This window comes from Bos indicus, chromosome 28 (assembly GCF_029378745.1).
Source record: "Bos indicus isolate NIAB-ARS_2022 breed Sahiwal x Tharparkar chromosome 28, NIAB-ARS_B.indTharparkar_mat_pri_1.0, whole genome shotgun sequence".
In the NCBI taxonomy this organism is placed as follows: Eukaryota; Metazoa; Chordata; class Mammalia; order Artiodactyla; family Bovidae; genus Bos; species Bos indicus.
The window spans coordinates 99,426-124,205 of record NC_091787.1 but is presented as its reverse complement, the minus strand read 5'-3'; the positions used below and the strand labels follow the sequence as shown (position 1 = coordinate 124,205).

Sequence of the window (24,780 nt, the reverse complement as noted above, 5' to 3'; positions counted from 1 at the left end):
TTGAAATTGAATATTAATTGATTGTCATTTTATTTGAAATTCTTAATACACCCTAAACTTGTTTCCACAAAATGCATCATCTGAAGAAGGCTGTATATTGTCAAGGTGGTATATTGTAACCCTGCTTATTTAACTTATATGCAGATAGCATCATGAGAAACGCTGGGCTGGAGGAAGCACAAGGTAGAATCAAGATTGCAGGGAGAAATATCACTAACCTCAGATATGCAGATTACACCACCCTTACAGCAGAAAATAAAGAAGAACTAAAGAGCCTCTTGATGAAAATGAAAGAGGAGAGTGAAAATGTTGGCTTAAAGTTCAACATTCAGAAAATTAAGATCATGGCATCTGGTCCCATCACTTCATGGCAAATAGATGGGGAAACAGTGGAAATAGTGGCTGACTTTATTTTTCTGGGCTCCAAAATCACTGCAGATGGTGATTGCAGCCATGAAATTAAAAGACACTTACTCCTTGGAAGGAAAGTTATGACCAACCTTAGACAGCATATTATAAAGCAGAGACATTACTTTGCCAAAAAAGGTCCATCTAGTCAAAAATATGGTTTTTTCCACTGGTCATGTATGGATGTGAGAGTTGGACTGTAAAGAAAGCTGAGTGCTGAAAAATTGATGCTTGTGAACTGTGGTGTTGGGGACTTGAGAGTCCCATTGACTGCAAAGAGATCCAACCAGTTCATCCTAAAAGAGATCTGTCTTGGGTGTACATTGGTAGGACTGATGTTGAAGCTGAAACTCCAGTACTTTGGCCACCTGATGCAAGGACCTGACTCATTTGAAAATACCCTGATGATGGGAAAGATTGAGGGCAGGAGTAGGGGATGGCAGAGGATGAGATGGTTGGGTGGCATCACTGACTCAATGGACATGGGTTTGGGTGGACTCTGGGTGTTGGTGATGGACAGGGAGGCCTGGTGTGCTGCTGTTCATGGGGTTGCAAAGAGTCAGACATGACTGAGTGACTGAACTGAATGAAACTGAAGAAGGGAGTCTCATGACAAAAACACAAAACCAAAATCTATAAAGAGCATCATCGGCAGTGACCGTTTATATAACTGGGAAACACATTCACAGAAAAGCTGCTTTGCATATTTGTTTATCTTAAACTTATATACATGGCAGGTGTTTTAAATAATTGATTTAAATATAAAAAATTATTTCATAGTCATTAGTCATAAATTGAGTAAGATAAATATGCAGTTCTGTTTGATGAACTGTATTTACACCACATAAAACAACATTTTAGAAGAATATTAGAAAGGTGGAATGATATCAACAATATGTTAAATTTTCTAACTTTCAAATTTCATTGTTTTAATCAAATTTATTCTATGTGGATAAGGCAATGTCACCCCACTCCAGTACTCTTGCCTGGAAAATCCCATGGATGGAGGAGCCTGGTAGGTTGCAGTCCATGCAGTCGCTAAGAGTCAGACACAACTGAGCGACTTCACTTTCACTTTTCACTTTCATGCATTGGAGAGGCAATGGCAACCCACTCCAGTATTCTTGCCTGGAGAACCCCAGGGAAGGGGGAGCCTGATGGGCTGCCATCTATGGGGTTGCACAGAGTAGGACACGACTGAAGTGACTTAGCAGCAGCAGCAGCATGCAGCAGCATTAGCAGGCATGTGTAATTATTATATAACAACCAGAATTTAATACTAAGTACATAATGAGGATACATAATTACTCATTCATTTATTCATTCATGTTTAAACATGTTTATTACAGGCTTACCTAGAGACAAGTACTATTTTAGGTATTGCAGGAAGAAAGAAAGAATGTTCCTTTGTCAAAATTTTATATTTATGGGGAACAGTTTAATAGATTAATATCTTAGTCATCTATAAATACCTCATGTAAATATATGCTACACATCTTGGAATGCTCTTTTCCCATTGTTAATGAAGATTGAAGACTTCTTTGGACATTGGTTCAGTGAAATGAGGCTTTTGTGTCTTTTAATTTTTGGAAGGCATCCTTCACATCTTTATTTCTCAGGCTGTAGATCAGAGGGTTCAGCATGGGGTTGACCACTGTATAGAACACAGAGGCCACCTTGACAGTTTGTCGAGAGTTCTTGGAATTGGGCACACAGTAGAGAGAAAGGATTGTCCCATGGAAGATGGTAATGGCAGTCAGGTGAGACGCACATGTGGAGAAAGCTTTGCGACGTCCACTGGCAGAACGGATGTTTAGCACAGTGACAAAAATAAAGACATAGGAAGTGAGGATGATCAGAAGTGTACTCACCTCATTGAAGGTGGCAAAGGTAAAGAGCAGCAGGTGGGGGATGTGTGTATTGGAGCTTGAGACAGCAATGAGAGCAGTGTATTCACAGAAAAAGTGATTGATCACTGTATGTCCAGAAAAGCTTAATTGAAGGGCATAGCAAAGGAGTACCAATGGACCAAACATGCCCCAGAGATATGACCCAGACACCAGCAGGGCACACAGCCTCTGTGACATGACCACTGTGTAAAGCAGAGGGTTACAGATGGCCACAAAGCGGTCATAGGCCATCACTGCCAACAGGAAGGACTCAGTCACCACAGCAGTGCAGGACAGGAAGTACTGCAGCATGCAGCTAGTATAGAAGATGCTCTTATCAGCCATGACCAAGTTCTCGAGCAGCTTGGGAGTAACAATGGAAGAGTAACAAAAATCAACAAAAGAAAGATGACTAAGGAAAAAGTACATGGGGTTGTGAAACTTAGGGTTAATTTTGATGATTACCATCATGCCCAGATTTCCTACCACAGTGATAATGTACATGATCAGAAACACTAGGAAGAGAGGAATCTGAAGCTCTGGGTAATCTGTGAAACCCAAGAGAGCAAACGTTGTCTCCAGACTCAGATTTCTTGCAGTCATCACTATAATGCCCTTGAAAAGAAAGGATGGGAGAAGGGAGTTTTTCTTGACAAAGAGGAGATTTACAGAAATAAGTGAAAATCATATGACATTCTATGATGGACAAAGTAAAATGAAAAGAGTTATTAGTTCTAACTTTTTCCATTTGCAACATTCCTTATTTAGATAACTACTGTGGATGGATCTACCAATCCAACTGAGTCTCTGAACTGTTTTTGCATATCCATTGCAGCTGGTATTTTCCTAAGGAATACTTAAAACATTGAAGTGAGTACATTCACTGATCAGTTAGAAGCATAGTATACACATAACTGATAAAAATATTTTCACATGAATGCATAAGCAAGTGAAACTGTCTAAGAAAAATGTGAGATGTTTGCCTCAAAGAACAACACATATTGTTACTGTATTTTGCATGCATACACAAATCAATTAAAGCCTTGAAGATAATATGTTTGTATTCTAAGTATCAATAAAAATAATAGAGACATCTAAGAAGAGAGCATAGCAATCCCACTTTAGCACGTTTCGTTCAGCAAAGGATACTCCTTTCCTGGGACAGCTTCACTGCTGAGGAGGATGATGGTTCGTTTGAATTCTAAGTGGAGTGTACACTTTATCAGGATTTATAGCTTATGGCTTAACTTCTATCACAGGCCTAGACATTGTATACACGTCTCTTAAGGGTCTCAAGATTTATCAGATAAGAGTTCTCTCAGAATTAACTACTTCTCATTTTTGTAAAAGTTTATATACCAATTTAAACTACACATAAATAATTATGTATAAATGTCCATTTCCCAGTAGCAAGTTTATTCTCTTATTTGTGAAATAGTTGTCAGTGGTCTTGAAGCACGATTGTTAATTTATTTCTTTAATATTATTGGACTCGGAATTGGCCAGCATTTACAGTGGTTTAACATAAAAAGAAAAGTGAAAAGAAGACATCAGTTACCATTTCAAGAAAATAATATTTTTACTGTGTCAAAAATAACTTTAAAAACTTGCCTGCAACAGACAAGCAGGTCTCCATCATCCTGTTTCTCTGTGGGCTGAGTATAACCGGGAGACCAAGGCTCTTATATCTGAGTCTGTAGCTCTGGGGACTCAAACCCTGGAGGACCACTAGCAACATTTTCTTCACAAGCATCACAACAGATCATTAAGGCAAATGGCAGGTCTTGTACCATTTTTAATGACTAGAAATTTTTTGGAATTACACAAAAAAGTGCAGCTTGAAATTGGCTGCTGGGCTTTGTTTCCATGTAACTAAAATGCCCCTGGAATGAATGGCATGAAATTGAAGCTTAGGGAAAAGAGCTATATTGCCGGGGACCAGCCCCGGCTGATCCAGGGAATTCGAAGCGGGGACGGCGTTGGCGAGGATCAGGAAACAACTGCTTAATTAAACGTTTATTAAGGATATAAAGAGTGGTGAAATAAGGATAGCTCAGCGAAGAAATTCAGTGAAGAAAAGAGGCTGAATAAAATTCCAAAGCAGGGAATTTACGTCACCTACGAAGGCCGCAGGCGTCCTCCCGTTCTCCCGAAGGAGAGGAGACACTAAGGCCTCCCCGGTCAGATCTTAGAAGCCCAGGCAAAATTAGTAGGCTTGACGAGCTTCCCTGCCTCAGAGGAAAAGTTCAGCTAGAAGATGAAAGAAAGAACGACATGGGGAGACCAAATTCCAGTGAACAAGGCCCGCACTTTATTTTCCAAAGTAGTTTTTATACCTTAAGTTATGCATAGAGGATAATGGGGGAAGGGGTAGAGTCATGCAGTAAGCCAGGCTTTCTTCCTGCAGACTTATCATATGCAAAAGTTTAGGTGATTTGCATCATCTTCTGGCCCGGAGGCCTTTTTCTCTAAAGGTGATTATTCTAAAGTCAGGCGCCAGCCTCCAAAAAGCATTAGATAAAGTTGCATTCCTACACAGAGCAAAGGTGTGATGGGCTATAACAAGAAAAAGAATTAACTCAAGGGTCCCAGGTTACAAACATTAAAGCTACTACTTACACCAATTATATTAATCAATACACTGCCAGGGACACAGCAGGTAAGGGACATGGAGACTTAGCAGCAAATATTGGCCCAACAAGTGAAAATCCCTTCACCAATACAATTTCTAATCAATCTTTTGACTGCTCAAAGGAATCTGTATTTAGACAGTTTAGAACATATCATGCCTCTCACAGTTTGGAGGCTCTGAGCAATCACATGTGGCCGGAAAAACCTATTCAGGCAAGCTAGAGGACTTCCAAGGGAGTTTGTAGGTTGAAACACTGTCACACCCAGGAATTATTAACTGGAGCTGTAAGCTAACTCTTTTTTCAGAGAGGTAGTGGGGGACAGCCTCCCGTAAAGTCAGAGGTGTAGGTGAAAGCACAAAGCAGAAAGTAGGCAGACTCTGGTTTGGGGGGTAGATTGCTCGAGAATTTCCAGGGAGACTCCTGAGGCTTGATCCCGCCTTTGCGTATGCCAAGCCTCCTTCCTCATGACCTTTGCCAGGGGCGGAGCTCGCTCCCCACCATCTCCCCCTTTTTTATTTCTTAAAACAGCCAGATGCAGCTCAGTCGCGAGCTTTTGAATGTTCTGCCAAAGAATCCTGACAATACAAGGAAGACTGATTATGAGAAGCAAAATTAGAACTAAAGATATTAGACAGAATGTTTTTTCCAGAAGTAAAGTTAGAGAAGGTGGGAAATAAGTCATTAGCTGCTCCAGCGGTGGTAAAATCCAGTCGACAGTGTTCCAGGGTCTGTATTTGATTATGAAATTTCCCTAAGTCCAGGCCAATGTCAGAGCTGTTGCAAACACCTGAGATATGTTTTTTGATTTTTTCCCATTCATAATCTGTCTCGTTTACCTTTAAGGATGTCACGCATATCCACCGGTAATCAGCGTGGCATGACAGAGCCATTTTCACTTTTAAAGCCTGTAACTCAGTCCCAATATGCATTATTGCCTCTTCTAAGGCGTCTACTCTCATCTCCAATTTTCTATCTATAACTTCCTGTGTTACTAGACTTAAAGAGACATTTTTAGACATAGCATCAACATATTGGGCAGTATGCACTTGTTGAGTCAATGATATTGCTGCCACAGTAACAGAAGTAATTGCTGCTATTAAAGCTGATATTCCTAAAATAAGTACCCACAAATCGTCATGATCACATTAAATCTTGTAGTTGTTGTAACACAGCAAGACTATAGTTATATCAATAAGTGGTTACATCATAAGATAAGGTGGACATTGTAACACTACCAAAGAGCAAACATTACATTGAGGGTTTAAACAAGATGAGAGCATGCATTGTTCACAAGTCACTACATTGGGTCCACCAGTGAAAGTCACATGTACATTAAGTTTTCCAGAATCATTGGTAAAGAGAAAAAACATAAGGAGAGGGTAGACAAGCCAAAACAGAATAAAGTAGAATTATTTTCTGGTTGGAGTTCGCGCTGCAGCAGCCCCGTCGGTCGTGCCAGGATCTCGATGTTTATCTTGCCTCCCCTTCCGGCGGACTCCTCTTTTGTGATCGAAGCAATGGGGGAACTGGATGTCTGGGGGTCTGCAACAGGGCGAATCAACCTGTCTTGGATCTAAATTGGAGAATCTGCATCCTGTGGAAAAATGCAAGCACATCCTCGACCGCTAGTTAATAATGGGTCAGGACCCTTCCATTGTCCGGAGAGGAGGTCCTTCCATTTAACTAATGGTTTTGCATTCAATTGCTCCAGGCACCAATGACGAAGCATTGCAGTAGTTCCAGCCAGATCAGTATTTAGAATATTTATTACGAAAAGAGCAAATATTTATTACGAAAAGAGCATGTTGCAAGATTTGATGGGGAGAAAGATACTTAAACTCCCCTTCTTTTAGTTTTTGAATTTGGATTTTTAATGTTTAATGTGCTCTTTCAACAATGGCCTGTCCCTGGGGATTATAAGGGACGCCTGTATTATGTTTAATTTGAAACTTTATACAAAATTCCTGAAAAGACTTAGAAGTATAAGCAGGAGCATTGTCAGTTTTCAAAGATTTTGGTAGGCCCAAATATGAAAAACAAGTAAAGAGATGTTGTATTACATCTTTAACTGCCTCTCCGGCACGAGCAGTTGCAATAATAAAATGAGAAAAGGTGTCTACAGTTAAATAACAAAGGACAGTTTTCCAAATGAAGAAACATGAGTTAGATCCATTTGCCAGAGTACGTTAGGTTTGAGACCGCGAGGATTAATTCCCATAGGTAGACCTATTATAAACAGTGGGGCAATATAAGCAAGAACGCACAATTTCTCAAGCAGTCTCTCTGGGAATTTGGAATTGATATCTTAAAGCAGTAGTGTATTGATGAAGTGAATGAGAGGCTCTGGCCTCCTCAATCACAGAAGCCACTGTATTTCTGGTTAACAATTTAGCCAAATTATTAAAGGCATTTTAAGGGCCGGGCAATCTGGAATGAGCCCGAATGTGTCCAATGAAAAATATTTTATTTCTTTTCCAAATTTGTTGCTGTAATTTAGTTAAAAAATGAAATATGGTAGTTTTATTTTCAGACAAAAACCGCAGTTTCAATGTGTGGAAACAACCTGACAATATACTGAGAATCAGAATAAAGGTTAAATTCCTCATCTGCAAACATAGCAAAAGCCTTTATGACTATTGTTATTTCAGCTCTTTGAGCTGAAGTTTCCTGTGTTTCTAAAACTTTTTGGTGATTTTTAGTAACTATGGAGGCTTTACCGTTTGCTGACCCATCAGTAAAAACTATCTGAGCATTTGGAATAGGAGATTGTCATCAAACATTAGAAGAGCACCAAGTTGTTCCTCATTATATGGAATTACAATTTCAATGCTCCGCTTTTTTGCTTTAATATCAAAGTAGCTATCAATCCTGGATAAGAAGCCACTACATTTTTAGTTTGAGCGGGAAGATGGACCCACTCTAGGGGGCCGTTTTGCTATAAAACCAATTTTTTGTCTGGTTACCCCAATTACACCTATGGGGAGGGGGGTTTTATGGCAAAGGAATTGTCAAGCAGTTGTCAATTTAATTTTTAAAATTTTTTAAATTTACATTTTAACAACATAAATTTAGAGATATGTTAATTTAGGTCTAATGTTTAGTTTAGGTCTCTATAAATTTAAATAATAAATGTATAACCTCCTTATCTCATTTTGATATACAGATATACCTAAATGCAAAATGTATTTATATATGGCAACAAGTATAGACTTATTGACATAATATACTTGAATTAATCTTTATAATTAATGTTAATTAATATATATTACAGCAATACAACACGTACACAGCTAATACCAACCAACACAAACCAATGTACTGTAATAATACATGTCACACATATATATTTATACAGTATACAGAACATATATCATTACAGCACATCAATCCATACCAATTAATATCAGCCACACACATTACATTACTGCAATATATATTTAATTATACAGTATATATATAATATGCATATATAGTATACATACTAATTTATATACAAATTAATTAAGTATAGATCTATAAATAGAATTAGGTATACCTTTATTATATTTTATTTATACCCATATCTAATTAGGCAAACTGTAATTAGGCAAATATATTTATATTACGTATTTATAACAATATATAAAGTATTGTTAATTGTACCTCCTGTTGATAACTAAGAAATTGAGAAAACCCTTCTCTGAGTATCTCCTATTTGAGACAGCACGTCCCTCCCCCATAGGGTAAAGGGGAGCATAGGAACTACATAGGGTTGGAAAGTTCCACAGGTATCCTCAAACTGCCAATCTAACATTTTTGAACTTTTAACTACTGTGGAGGCTTGAGGGCAAATGAAACAAAATTTGACCCCTGAAATCTATCAGGGCAACTTGCCAATCATCACTACTTTGTAAAAGACTTGCAGTTGATCCTTATTGAGTGAAATTATTATATTTGCTACTTCTTTTCTAAAAAGTTCCACACTTTTTTTTTCCCCTCCTTTTATAATTAATTGTGCCACCAAGCTGGGATAAGATAAAACTATTTTTCTTGGGGTCACTGGTAGATGGAACCAATGGGCCTTTTTGTCACAAGCACCCTGTAGGTGTATGTTTTATGGCAAGAATACTTTAATCTCATCTTTTGGTAATATTAATCCTAATTAACTGATCATTTAAAGTCTCATACACTTCAACAAGAGCTAACTCTGTCTCATTAGTCAACTTTCTCTTAGAACTGGAATTAGGATCAATTTTTAAGCAATCAAATAAAGGCTTTAAATCTGCAGTAGTCAGTTTTAAATGAGGGCGTATCCAGTTAATGTCCCCTAATAATTTTTGGAAATCATTTAAAGTTAGCAAACAATCTCTCCGCAGCTTCAAAGGGGCATTATCAGTTTTTAAAACTTTTGGCAGACCTAAATATGAGAAGCAAGTAAAGAGGTGTTGCACAACATGTTTATAAGCTTCTCCAGTTATCGTTTTGTAAACTAAATCTGGTCTATAGCCTTTTAGATGACAAGCAACCATCTAATCTTTGCTTGAATACTTCAGCAATGGGGAACTCACTACTCTTCAAGGTTTTAAACTCTCCCTCACCTTTTTCTCTACAGCATTCCCATCCCACATACCACTTTCTCTAATCTCAACTCATTTTCAGTAGTATGTGTTGGCCAGGATCTGGGGCAGTCTTTCCCAGCAATGTTAACAGACGTCTGTTCCTGTGTCTAATAGCCCTGACATTTTATTTTCTTGAATTAAAAGATCTTTTAAAGGCCTTGGAGCTGTAATTTCCTGCACCCAAAAGGCTGGATCACTAGATCTAAACGCTCTGTGGCTCTTAGCTTGAGAAGTCAAGTTTTTTCCTGCCTGATAAGGTAAAAGCAAAAACTGTGTTATTCTTTGACCTTTATTAATTTGCACAGTTTTGGTAAGCGGCGAGATCAAAACTATAATGTCTCCAATATAATCAGAATCTACCACACCATATACCACCGAAATTTCTTGAAAAGAAAGCGAGCTACACCCTAGCACAAGTCCTACAATGCCCTCAGGCAGGGGGCCAGCCACTCCCATTGGAATCGGAGCAACCGGCATATCAGGGGTTAATATTGTTGCTAAATCCCTTTACCGTCCGCTTTTTTCTTAGCCTGGGTGAAGGAGCACTGCATATTGTGCACGCAGTCTGTTTTAAAATCTCCACTGTTCAAAAAACTTTTTATCTTCCTCAGGCTTAGGCAACACTTTGAGAGGCTTTGGGGGCAAAGTGGGGAACTCTTGGGCCCTGGAAGGTGCAAACGGAGGCGGCAGCAATGGCCTTAAATCAGAAAGTGGTGGATAAGTTTTTTTTTTTTTTTAAGGTTTGCGCAGGGAGGGTGGGGGGGAGGGGGAGCTCGCCAGGGCACCTGGTCTCAGCGTCTCTTACAGTCTCTCTCTCTCTCTCTTTTCCTCTCTTCCTGCTTTTCTCACTTTTCTCTCCCCCTTCCTTTTTCGCTACCCTTCTCTTTCCTTCGTGTCTTTCCCTTTACCCTCTTCTCTTCCCTAATCTTTTTTTTTTCCCTTTCTCCCTATCTTTTTCTCTGTTATCTCCTTTTTTAACTTTCTTTCTCTATCTTGCTGCGTTCCCTGATTCCTTCATTCTCCGTTCCTCTCCTTTTCACTCTTTAGCTCTTTCTCTATCTTTAGATCTTTCTCTATTTTCTTTCCTTTTTTCTTTTTCACTTTTTTTTTCTTTTTCTTTTTTCGCTTGGGTGAGCCCCCCCTGAGGGGGTTTTCTGCAAGGAGCAGGCTCTGTATATTGTGTATTTTTTTTTAAAGGCTCCTTTGTTTAAAAGAAATCTTTTTTATCTTTTTCAGCCTTATGCAATGCTCTGGGAGACTTTGGATGTAAACTGGGGAATTTTTAGGCCCTGGGAGGTGCAAGCGGAGGTGGAGTAGTCGCCTTAAATCAGAAATTGTTGGATAAAGTTTTAAAGGTTTGTGTAGAGGGGGAGGGGGCTCTCCAGGGTGCCCGGCCGCAGCGTCCTGTAAGCCCTCTCCTTCCTCAGGAGGTAGAGCACAGTCTCCCTCCTTTTCTTCGTCAATGGCAGAAAATATGATCTGCGCAGAAGGTGGAGACCCACTACCATCCACCGCTATAGCCTCTCCCATAGGCTATCCCACAGCCTCATGATGAGGGTCCAGAACATTTTTAATCATATTTATAGGATAAGTTTTTAGTTGTTTTTTACCTTCACCCAAGTATCTAAATTAACAGTAGCCTCTTTAACAGTTTCAAGATTACTTGTATAAAGAGTTGCCATTCTTAGTTTCAGTGTTACCCATGTCAGAAAATTAAGTATAATAGAAGACAAAGCTTTTAGCTTTTAAAAGATCAGGCTTTTCTTTGGCCTTTTAACTCTAGAAACCGGGTTTTCTCTCAAACCCCTTTGACACTTTCAATAAAAACCGGGTTTTCTCTCAAACCCCTTTAACACTTCCCACCACTACTCGCCCTGTCTGTCCTACTGGGGGGTCCGCGGCACCCTGGGTGGCGGCCTATCCGTCCTGTAAATTCAACACTTTCTCAACACTTTTTCAATTCAACACTTTCTCAACACTTTTTCTGAGGTACCTACCTTCGAATTAGCCTGTTCTGGCGCCACTTGCCGGGGACCAGCCCCGGCTGATCCAGGGAATTCGAAGCGGGAACGGCGTTGGCGAGGATCAGGAAACAACTGCTTAATTAAACGTTTATTAAGGATATAGAGTGGTGAAATAAGGATAGCTCAGTGAAGAAATTCAGTGAAGAAAAGAGGCTGAATAAAATTCCAAAGCAGGGAATTTACATCACCTACGAAGGCCGCAGGCGTCCTCCCGTTCTCCCGAAGGAGAGGAGACACTAAGGCCTCCCCGGTCAGATCTTAGAAGCCCAGGCAAAATTAGTAGGCTTGACGAGCTTCCCTGCCTCAGAGGAAAAGTTCAGCTAGAAGATGAAAGAAAGAACGACATGGGGAGACCAAATTCCAGTGAACAAGGCCCGCACTTTATTTTCCAAAGTAGTTTTTATACCTTAAGTTATGCATAGAGGATAATGGGGGAAGGAGTAGAGTCATGCAGTAAGCCAGGCTTTCTTCCTGCAGACTTATCATATGCAAAAGTTTAGGTGATTTGCATCATCTTCTGGCCCGGAGGCCTTTTTCTCTAAAGGTGATTATTCTAAAGTCAGGCGCCAGCCTCCAAAAAGCATTAGATAAAGTTGCATTCCTACACAGAGCAAAGGTGTGATGGGCTATAACAAGAAAAAGAATTAACTCAAGGGTCCCAGGTTACAAACATTAAAGCTACTACTTACACCAATTATATTAATCAATACACTGCCAGGGACACAGCAGGTAAGGGACATGGAGACTTAGCAGCAAATATTGGCCCAACAAGTGAAAATCCCTTCACCAATACAATTTCTAATCAATCTTTTGACTGCTCAAAGGAATCTGTATTTAGACAGTTCAGAACATCTCATGCCTCTCACAGTTTGGAGGCTCTGAGCAATCACATGTGGCCGGAAAAACCTATTCAGGCAAGCTAGAGGACTTCCAAGGGAGTTTGTAGGTTGAAACACTGTCACACCCAGGAATTATTAACTGGAGCTGTAAGCTAACTCTTTTTTCAGAGAGGTAGTGGGGGACAGCCTCCCGTAAAGTCAGAGGTGTAGGTGAAAGCACAAAGCAGAAAGTAGGCAGACTCTGGTTTTGGGGGTAGATTGCTCGAGAATTTCCAGGGAGACTCCTGAGGCTTGATCCCGCCTTTGCGTATGCCAAGCCTCCTTCCTCATGACCTTTGCCAGGGGCGGAGCTCGCTCCCCGCACTATATATATATATATATATATATATATATATATGTATATGTATACACACACACACAAAATGATGTCTAGAATTGGAAGTTTACATACATAGTTTTCTTTGCAATTTGGTTTGTCTGTTTCTTGAGTATATGTTTAATATCTATTCTTTCTTGGATTTAATTACCATTTACCAAAAAATGTAAAAGATTCAGATATAATTTTCCAACTTTTTTTTTCACATGTGGTATGCCCAGTGTTGTCATTACTTTCCTAGAAAGCATATTGTCAGAGATATATTTCATATTTGAGTTATAATGAACAGGACACAAGTCAATTCACAGTCAGCTATATCAGCAATACATGAACCATGCACTTCCAGATGTTCAAGCTGGTTTTAGAAAAGGCAGAGGAACCAGAGATCAAATTCCCAACATGTGTTAGATCATTGAAAAAACAAGAGAGTTCCAGAAAAACATCTATTTCTGCTTTATTGACTATGCCAAAGACTTTGACTGTGTGGATCATGATAGACTGTGGAAAATTCTGAAAGAGATGGGAATACTGGACCACCTGACCTGCCTCTTGAAAAATCTGTATGCAGGTCAGGAAGTGACAGTTAGAACTGGACATGGAACAACAGACTGGTTCCAAATAGGAAAAAGTGTACATCAAGGCTGTATATTGTCACCCTGCTTATTTAACTTCTATGCAGAGTACATCATGAGAAATGCTGGGCTGGAGGAAGTGCAAGCTGGAATCAAGATTTCCAGGAGAAATATCAATAACCTCAGATATGCAGATGACACCACCCTTATGGCAGAAAGTGAAGAAGAACTAAAGAGCCTCTTCATGAAAATGAAAGAGGAGAGTGAAAAAGAGGAGAGTGAAAACTAAGATCATGGCATCTGGTCCCATCACTTCATGGCAAATAGATGGGGAAACAGTGGAAAAAGTGGCTGACTTTATTTTTCTGGGCTCCAAAATCACTGTAGATGGTGATTGCAGCCATGAAATTAAAAGATGCTTACTCCTTGGAAGGAAAGTTATGACCAACCTAGACAGCATATTAAAAAGTAGAGACATTACTTTGTCAACAAAGGTCCTTCTAGTCAAGGCTATAGTTTTTCCAGTGATCACGTATGGATGTGAGAGTTGGACTATAAGGAAAGCTGAGTGCCAAAGAATTGATGCTTTTGAACTGTGGTGCTGGAGAAGACTCTTGAGAGTCCCTTGGACTGCAAGGAGATCCAACCAGTCCATCCTAAAGGAGATCAGTCCTGGGTGTCCATTGGCAGGACTCATTTCGAAGCTGAAACACCAATACTCTTCCCACTTGATTCAGAGACCTGACTCATTTGAAAAGACCCTGATGCTGGGAAAGATTGAGTGCAGGAGGAGAAGGGAACATCAGAGGATAAGATGGTTGAATGGCATCACCAACTCAATGGACATGGGTTTGGGTGGACTCCGGGAGTTGATGATGGACAGGGAGGCCCGGCATAATGTGGCTCATGGGGTCAGAAGGACTCGACTGAGCAACTGAACTGAACTTATCCTGTGTGTAATTGGATCACCTGTGATGTACAGGGAAGGCTGACGTGCTGCAGTCCATGGGGTCACAGAGTCAGACATTCCTGAGTGACTGAACTGAACTGATAATGGTATCATTAATATTTGATTTCCACGCAATTGAAATCAGACAAGGACATTATCCTGGCCTCTCTGTCTTTGTGGCTGAACTCACTGTTTACCTCTTACCTCATCTGTTTGTATAAAATATCTAATACATTAAACACAATGCACCTTCCATATAGCTCACACAACAATTTGCCAGTTCTGTGAAACTGTACCCCTTTTATTTGTAAATCAGTTTGTGAAAAGTAGTCTAGGTGATTTTTGAATGACATTCATATAGGCCTTTATCTTATATTTCAAGAAAATTTTGTCAGTTTTGATTGACAAATGAGAGAGGAATTTAGGTTTGCCTCTGTCAATTTTTCTCAAACAGCACAATTTACTCTCCTCTGGTGTAACTCCATCCAGAATAACTAGATTGCTCTCCTCTAATATATTATAAGTATAACCTATAACATTACTCTTATAGGATTAAGAAAAAGCTTCAGAGGCATCCATACCATGACTCCTTTTTCTCATTATTTTCCTAGAGTGAGGTCAGTCTAAATAATACAGAGCTGCTTTGAAAGTACTAATGTCCTAGATTTCTGATTTTCTTGTGATATTCTTGCCCCATATCTTTGGCTAAGAGATTAATCAACATATTAAGTTGTGGTCATTTTTTTTTTTTTTTTTTAGCCTCTGATCATGCATCTTAAAAGGTTCAATATTTAGAAAGATCACTCTATTAGTTTCCTATTGTTACTGTTAAAAATTTGCCTCATATTTAGTGGCCTATAACAATTCATAATTATTATCTTGCTAGCAAGAAGTCCAAAATGAGTCTTATGGGGCTTGAGACAGCGAACGTACACAGCTCTTTCTGGAGATTCCAGGAACCATTCATCCTTCTCGTTTTCCTGCTTCTGGTGGTTGCTGGCATTCCTTGACTTGCAGCAGCCTCACTCCAGTCTCTGGTGCATTGTCACATTGTCATCTTCTCTGTAACAAATCTCCCCCACCTGCCTCTTGTAAAGACCCTTATATTTAGTACTCCGATGATCTTCCTATCTCAAAGTCCTTATCACAGCTGTAAAGTCCCCTTGTAATAGGTCACAGTCACAGATTCCAGAGTTTAGAGCCTGAGTGACTTTGGGAGCTATTATTCAGTCTCTCGCAGTAATTCTCTAATTTTGTCCTGAGAAGACTTTTTAAGTATGTATGTATTTGTGTGTATGCATATGAATGTATTTGTGTATTTATATGCTTACACTGTCATGTGTGTATTTATCTATCTTCTTCTTCCACCAAGATACACAAAGTATTGAACAATGATACTCGTTATGAGGAAATAACCACCCTGGCCTCTCAGGACTTTGCTGCTGTTATAGTCCTCTACTGTATCTGCACTTATTTGAAAATTTTGTCTCCTGTTTGTATCATCTTCTCCATTTAATAAAGAGATGAAATTTGCTACTTTCTTCTCTTTCCCACTTTTATTGAGGCATACTATTTTCTAGCTTTATTAACCTATAACACTATATAATTTTAGTGTGTACAATGGGATGATTTGATATACACATGTATTGGGAAACATTACAATAAAGTTAGTTAGCATATCTGTCATATCACATAGTTACTAATGTGTGTGTGGTGAGAGCATTAAGATCAACTCTTTAGAAACTTTCAAGTATACACTAGAGTATTTTTTAACTACAGTCACCATGCTGTACATTGGATCTTCAGAACTTATTGTGTTCTTTTTTTTCTGAAAAACTATTTATTTTTAATTTATTTATTTTAATTGGAGGCCAGTTACTTTACAATATTGTGATGGTTTTTGCCATACATTGACATGAATCAGCCATGGATGCACACACATTCCCCATCCTGAACCTCACTCCCACTCAGGGTCATTCCAGTGCACCATCCCTGAGCACCCTGTCTCATGCATCAAACCTGGACTGGCGAACTTATTGTCTTATAACTGGAAATTGCACCCTTAGACCAGTATCTCCCTGCTTCCCTCACTCCCTAACCCTTGCTGCTAAGTCACTTCACTCGTGTCTGACTCTGTGCGACCCCATAGATGGCAGCCCACGAGGCTACCCCGTTCCTGGGATTCTCCAGGCAAGAACACTGGAGTGGGTTGCCATTTCTTCCCCAACCCTTGCAAATCACCATTAAAGTCTGCTTCTATGAGGTCATTTTTTCCTGATTCCATATATAAGTGAGACAACATGGCATTTGTCTTCCTTTGTCTTACTTTATTTAGCATATTGCCCTCAAGATTCATCCATGTTGTTGAAAATGGCAGGATTTCCTTGTTTTCTATACCTGAATAATATTATATATTACTATACATACTCTTAAAATTCTTAATCCTTTCATTTGTCAATGGACACTTATGATACTTGTATGGTTTCCATGTCTTGACTATTGTGAATAATGCTGCAATGAATGTAAGGATGCAGATATATCTTCAAGATAAATTGATTTCATTTCCTTTGGACATGTGCTCAAAAGTGAGATTACCAAATCATATGGTAGTTGTATGTTCATTATTATGCACCATTTTCTATACAGTCACCAACAGTGCACCAAGATTCTATTTTCTCTTTGCTAGTAGCAAATTCTTGCTAGGATTTTCTCTCCTATCTTATTTTTGTTTTTGTCTTTCTGTTTAGTTTTTGGATAATAGCCATTCTTAAAAAGGTGTTGCTGCTGCTGAGTCGCTTCAGTCGTGTCCAACTCTATGTGACTCCTTAGATGGTAGTCCACCAGGTTCCTCAGTCCCTGGGATTCTCCAGGCAAGAACACTGGAGTGGGTTGCCACTTCCTTCTCCAAAAAGTGTTAGGTGATATTTCATTTGGGGTTTAATTTGCATTTCCCTAATTATCAGTGATGTTGAACATGTCTTAGTGTATCTTTTGGCTATGTGTATATTTTCTTTGGAAATAAGCTGCTTCTCTTCTGGAAAAAAATATCATTATAATTATGTTGTAATTTAAGGTGACTCTGCCTTTTGGCTAAGACTTTAATTTTTTTCCGTGAGTTAAACATTTCAGAGTACTAAATAGTAAGGTCAGTTAAAGAGCAGTTTCATCTTTTAATTTTCTAGGGCCTGCTTTTTTCTTTACCAATATATCATTGGATAAGAACCATTTACCATTCACAGCATTTCTAAATCTTCTACATGTGGAATGTCTAAATGGTTTTGGATTTACACCAGAGATTTATGTCACACTGGTTATAAACGAGAAAACTAAATATGAAGACACGTTGCTTTATCTACTCCAAACTCCCTGAACATCAAAAAGTAATTGCTTCCTAAGAAAAGATATTTTGGTACTTTTAATGATCTCCTTTGGGGAAGAAATAAAGAACACTGAGACTTTCAATTGTGACTTTTCTTTCCCACTGAAGCACTGAGAGCTCGATCTAAAAAAAAAACAAAAACAAAAACAAAAAAACATTGCTTATTTATTTTTTTTAGAACACACTACATCACAGATCAAAGATCCTTTCATAACCTCCTGGCAGTTCAGTTCTATTCAGTTCAGTCCCTCAGTCGTGTCTGACTCTTTGCGACCCCATGAACTACAGCACGCCAGGCCTCCTTGTCCATCACCAACTCCTGGAGTTTACCCAAACTCATGTCTATTGAGTCGGTGATGCCATCCAACCATCTCATCCTCTGCTGTCCCCTTGTCCTCCTGCCCTCAATTCCTCCCAGCATCAGGGTCTTTTCCAATGAGTCACCTCTTCACATGAGGTGGCCAAAGTACTGGAGTTTCAGCCTCAACATCAGTCCTTCCAATGCACACCCAGGACCTCTCTCCTTTAGGATGGTAGTTTATTGGTGAGTAGCTTCGTCTATAATTTGGTTATTTTCATGCCCATGATGTTGTTTATCTTGTAGTACCTATGTGAATATTTATAATCAAGATATATAGTATTTACTGTACTTTTGAATATAAATGAGGTTGAATGATATTTATGCTAACTGGTATACTTTTCTAATGCAATAGTTTTAACTTGTACAGTATTTAATTGTGTGACTATACCATTTTTTTAATGTCCATTAAGGCTATTTCTATTTTTTTTATTGCAATCTATATGCAGCTGAATGTTTTTTAACATCTTTTTGTGCATATACATTTGAGTTTCTCCAGAGCAGTGATTTGCTATGATTTTTCATGTGATGACATACAGGAAAAAAAAAAAAAAAGCCTGTTGTATACACAAGGAAAAACAAGATGATTTGTTCCACATATTTTCTGTTTTATTACTTCTTTACTGTATTTTCCTAATTATTTTGTCATAGATATTGTAATATTGATATTTAGTAGATACTGATTGTAGATATTGATCTTCAGCTTCTTAAATATATTTAATTTTTTTTCTATCATTCTGAGGCTCCTTTATAATGTTTCCATGTGCTTCAATAGAACATACTTTAATTCTAACATGGTACATTTATTTTGATTTTTAATATTTACCTACTCTGAATTCATAATTTGTTCATTACCTTAAGAGAGACCAACTTTTATAAGAATTTTTAATTGAAATATTAGCATAACAAGTAAGTATAATAGCTTAAAGAGAGATTTTCACAGACTTTCTAAAGGGTTTTTACATATTTTAGACACATTTTCTTGTGAATCATACAATTTTTCTGGAACCCAAATATTTTTGAGGTGCTATACTTCAGGACTACAAGTATCAGTATTTCAAGCTTTCCCATAAGCACAAGTATCACTTAGTAGGTGTCCCAAAGCAGTTTAGCTAGAAATATGTGGAATGATCCAGTATCATTCTGGCTTTTAATCCAAGTTATAAACAAATTTCTCCAATTGTGGTGGACCAGAATCAACCTAATCAAGGATATTACTTATCAATTATATCTAGTACCCTACAAGTTTGAATTTCTGGGTCCAAGTAATTCAAATGAACTAATATATCTAAACTATTAACTACATTACTGAATAAACACTTCAGATTTTCTGAAATCTGTATTAGCTTAGAAATGGCAAGATCCCTAAACTGAACGTGGCCAATTTTAATAAACTACATTCAAGGCCTAATTATGAGACACTTTTGATAATGGAAGTGTCATTTCTGTGGTTCTGAAAACTGCAAGAGTCAAATGTTTATAGAATATTCAACTACAACTAAATACTTAAAATTAGACAAAGAAATATATTCCAGAGTACAGTATTCAGCAATAGAAGCATTTATATAAGTATGGCTATTTTTTATCTTTGAGTGTATTATTTATGTTATTTTACCTTTTTAAATTTCATGTGACAACTATATTCATTAAAGAGACATCACCTAGGTGAAGTGTTAATCACTTAGTTCTATCCATCTCTTTGTGACCACATGGACCATAGCCAGGCTACTCTGTCCATGGAATTCTCCAGACAATCATACTGGAGTGGGTTGCCATTTCCTTCTCCAGGGGATCTTCCCAATCTGGGGATCAAACCTGGGTCTTCTGCATTGCAGGAGGATTCTTTACTATCTGAGCCACCAGGGAAGCTCCCTTACCTAGGTGAGCACAGTGCTAATTATTATTATTATTGTTATTAATTATTATTACTAATTATTATTTAGTCAGAAATTTTCATTTCTTTTCATCTTTTATTCATCTGACAAGTATTCAATGAAGGCCAAACATGTTTCTAGGTAATTTTTTACGCATTAAAGATATAAGATACAATAATAATACCAGAAATTTCTGCTCTCTTGGAGTGTATACAGGGAGAAGGAAATAAGAGACAAATAAATTGTAGCATGTACTAAACATATCATCAATTTCTAGGAAAAATATAAATCAAGTTAAGGGAATAAGGAGTGATTATCTCATTATGTTAGGTTTTCAGAAAAGAACTTTCTTGGAAGGTGATAGTCGAATACGCACATACATGATTTCATTGAAATATATTTATTAATGCTGGATTGAGCACTAAAATATTTTGGAGCCTATTAACTTATTTACAAGGTGTTTCATGTTTTTGTATTTCAAATATTATGTCAGTGAGTTCAGCATGAGGACTAGCATGGTATAAAAGAGACTGTACTTGAACAATTATTTATGAGAATTTGGAACTGAACATACTATAGAGGGGCTTCCCAGGTGGCGCTAGTGATAAGGTACCTGCAGGAGACATAAGCCACTCGGGTTCAATCCCTGTGTCCAGAAGATCCCCTGGAGGAGGGCATGGCGACCCACTCCAATATTCTTGCATCAAGAATCCCATGGGCAGAGGAGCCTGGTGGCTACAGTCCAGGGTCTCAAAGAGTCAGACACGAATGAAGTGACTTAGCACACAGCATGCATATACTATAGAGAGAAAGGATGATGATGTGTGGAGGACACAGGTAGACAGGACTCTGTGATGCCCACAGGTAGAAAGTATCTTTAAAATAGTGACAGAGGGAAAGCTAGGAAATGATGACTATGAACTTTCTTAGTTCATTGAATTGGCTAAAGTAAAACAAGATCTAAAAGGGCAGCAGACTATTCATATCAAATATTTTTTTTTTCAATTGTTTCTGTCCATATTTTTTTTCTAATTTTATTTTATTTTTAAACTTTACATAATTGTATTAGTTTTGCCAAATATCAAAATGAGTCTGCCACAGGTATACATGTGTTCCCCATCCCGAACCCTCCTCCCTCCTCCCTCCCCATACCATCCCTCTGGGCCGTCCCAGTGCACCAGCCCCAAGCATCCAGCATGGTACATCGAACCTGGACTGGCAACTCGTTTCCTACATGATATTTTACATGTTTCATTGACATTCTCCCAAATCTTCCCACCCTCTCCCTCTCCCACAGAGTCCATAAGACTGTTCTATACATCAGTGTCTCTTTTGCTGTCTCGATCAAGTGGGCTTTATCCCAGAGATGCAAGGATTCTTCAATATCCGCAGATCATATCAAATATTTTAACTATGATGGACTCACAGTAGGGAGTACAACTGAAAGGATGAGTGTAAGAAATAGTCTACGCTCTGCTGTAGCATCAGCCAGAAGGATGGAACACAGCTTCTGGGGCACAACAGCTGTGTAAAGTGCAGGTTTACAAACATCCAGGAAGCAGTTATGTACCAACAATACTAAAAATGAGTTTTTTTTTTTTTATTTTAAGAATTGTGTGTGGTTTAAGAGGAAAGAGAGAGAAGCAGAATTCACACACCCTCCTTCCCTGTGTGTCTCTGTGTATCTTTTTCTGTCTTTTACAAGGACACTCATTGGATTTGGAGTTCACTTTGAGCTCATCTTAACTCTTACCTTGATTACATCTGCAAAGATCTTATTTTCAAATAAGGTGACATTCTGAGTTCTGGGTGACATGGATATTTGTGGGACACTATTCACCCACAGCACTTCCATGGTGGCTCTGAAGGTAAAGAACCTCCCTGAAATGCAGGAAACCCAGGTTCAAACCCTGGGTCAGGAAGATCCCCTGGAGAAGCAATGGCTACCCACTCCATTATTCTTTCCTGGAGAGTTCCATGAAGAGAGGAACCTGTCAGGCTATAGTCTGTGGGGTGGCAAAGAGTCAGACATGACTGAACAACTCACAGTTTCACTTTGCATACACCCACAACACATATCATTTTACACATGATATATAGCTATTTTATTTGACACTGAGTTGAACAGAAACTAAAAGATCAAATAGCCAATTTATGACTCTAAATTTATGATCTAGCGAGTTGACTACATAATTTGAGTCATCGTCTCTACAAGAAGATTTAATCAACACTGTAATAGATCAAATTTCTTTTGGACATACAAATCTTCAGCCAAATTGTATTAAGTGATAAATTAATTTCCTGACACTCTCTTTCACATCTTTGTTCCTGAGGCTATAGATCAGATGGTTCAGCATGGAACTCACCACTGTATAAAATATATAACCTGCTTTGACCATAAGCCATGAGTTTTTGGAGCTGGGCACACGATAAAGGAACAGAACAGTCCCATGGAGCATGGTGATGGTGGTCAGATGGGAGGCACAAGTAGAGAAGGCTTTTGGCAAATCCCAGCAGAGGGCATTTTTATGATAGTGACAAAAATAGAAATATAAGTAGTGAGGATAATTTCCAGGCTGCTCACCTCATTGAATATGGCAATGGCAAAATAGCACTTGGCTGATGAAGGGGTCAGAGCAGGAGATGGAGACAATGACAGAGTGCTCACAGAGGAAATTACTTATGATGTTAGACCCACAGAAGGATAATGTCTGGAAAGAACAGGTGAGTGTCAGGGAGGAGACTACACCCCACGTGCAGGGACCAGCCACTAATGATGCACAGAGCTCTGGGGACATGCCCACTGTGTAGAGTAGAGGCTTAAAAATGGCCACAAATTGGTCATAGGCCATCACTGCAAACATGAATGCCTCTGCCACTGCAAACGTACAAGCTGAGAAGAATTGCATGATGCATCCTGTGAAAGAGATGGTTCTATTTTCCACACCAAATTCTCCAAGAGTTTGGGTGTAACTGTGGTGGAATAGCAGAAATCAACAAAGGACAAGTGACTGAGAAAAAATTACATGAGGGTGTGGAGTTTGGGACTGATCCTGATTATGGTGATCATGCCCACATTCCCCAACATGGTGACTGCATAGACGATGAGGAAAACCAGGAACAAGGGAACCTGGAGGTCGGGATATTCTGAGAAGCCCAAGAGGGTGAACATGGCTCCAGCACTCTTATTTCCTTCAGCAAACCACATAGCTGTTGTTGGAGAAAATATGAAATAGTGATAATAAAATGATAACAATGATAATGATGACAATACATGGATATCACATTTATTGTGTGGCAGACATTGTGCTAAAATATTGGTACATTAGTTTTGACCACTAAATAAGACTTGTGAATTTCAAAACAACCAGTCTCATATTTTACAAAACGAAATGGTAGCATATATGAGTTAAGAAACTTGTTTGAATTAACACAGCCTGCTGGTGATGAGTTAGATTTGAGTGACAGTGAGTGACAGGAATTGAATTTAGTTTAGAGTCAGAGAAATATTTTCTGTAGTGTCATGGAAAAACATGTTTATCACAGTTCCATCATTCTGAAGGTCTGTTCTGTTTAATGAGAGTAACATAACAATAAATGAAAACACAGCACTCAAATTTATTTTAAAAAGCAGGAGGAGTAATATTTTTAGAGGCAGTAGTACTTCCATCATTATGTTCAAACTGAAGATCATCATCAAACTGAAGATCAGAGGTCATGAGTCACCACAAGAATTTTCACATTTTGGAAAACATAAATGGACATTGAAGGAAATAAAGCTCTATCTTCAAGTTTTCCAATGATTTCAGTTTGATGCTGAAATTATTGGCTTTGTGTTCAATGCTGTGACCTGGTAAAGTAATTACGCCGTATTATAATTTGCAGTGCCCTCACTGTTGTTTTCTTTCCCGTTTGACTGTTTATTGTTTGTCTCACATATTGCCACTGATGCTCTCAATATAGTCTTTTAAACTCTTTGATCAATATCTCTATTAGGAATATTATAGCATTAAATGCTTACAGAATATCTGAATTACAGGATAACTTAAAATATATTTTGCTCAACTATTCCACATTCTATAATGTTTCTCAAGAAAATCAGAGAATACAGTAATAAATACAAGTGGTTACATTATCACCCTCAAAACTTCTGGTGACAGGAATATTGAGTTTGATTAAAACTACAGGTGATAATCTTGCTTTGAGTCATACAATTATTTGTATACATTATTTTGAGAAAGCAAAAGCATCTTTTACTGGTAAGCAGTTTATAACAACAGAAGCATATTTATTTAGCAAAGATTTTAAAATAAGCTAACCAATAACAAGCACACATCTGAAATATTCAGATTAATAAAGACTATTAGTTCGACTCTCATAAACACAGATGCAATTTTAGTTTTATCTGACCATGAGAAGGGAGAAATAATTCATTATTTCTTGAATAGCTTAATGGTACTTTTGACACTCAAAAACTGTATTTCCTATATGCAGAAAAGGGAATGGGTGGGAAGTGGAAAAGAGTTAGTGACAGACAGACTGGAACAATGAAAGAAGGAGTTGGAAACATAGATTTAAATGCAGTTCCAAGGTTTGGCATTTACTGTGTGACCTTTAGTGAATCACTCAGATTTTATGAGCCTCAACTTCTTTATCAATAATAGTGACATGATAATATATATTTTATAGGTGTATAAGTATTAAGTTAGGAAATGAGATTAATATAATTAGCACAAAGTTTGACAGTTCTGGAGTTCAAAATATATAGCTTTTCCACTCCTCATTCTTTTTAATTCTTAGCACTCTGAATAATTGGTATTATTTTTAAACACATATTATTTTAAAGAATCTAAGAAACAGGTCAAGGTCCAAAGTTGGCAG

General features: G+C 38.3%; 1 protein-coding gene and 1 pseudogene across 1 annotated transcript; both read right to left on the bottom strand.

The window, feature by feature from the left end:
• Window positions 1-1,961: 1,961 nt before the first annotated feature.
• Window positions 1,962-21,754, bottom strand: LOC139180314 (olfactory receptor 5D14). The gene is made up of 3 exons (XM_070781796.1): window positions 21,653-21,754; window positions 11,526-11,624; window positions 1,962-2,912 (listed from the first exon to the last, which is right to left on the bottom strand). The coding sequence occupies exons 1-3, from the start codon at window positions 21,752-21,754 to the stop codon at window positions 1,962-1,964; spliced, it is 1,152 nt and encodes a 383-aa protein (XP_070637897.1).
• A 412-nt stretch (window positions 21,755-22,166) lies between these two features.
• LOC139180313 (olfactory receptor 5D13-like) lies at window positions 22,167-23,107 on the bottom strand (annotated as a pseudogene).
• Window positions 23,108-24,780: the final 1,673 nt, after the last annotated feature.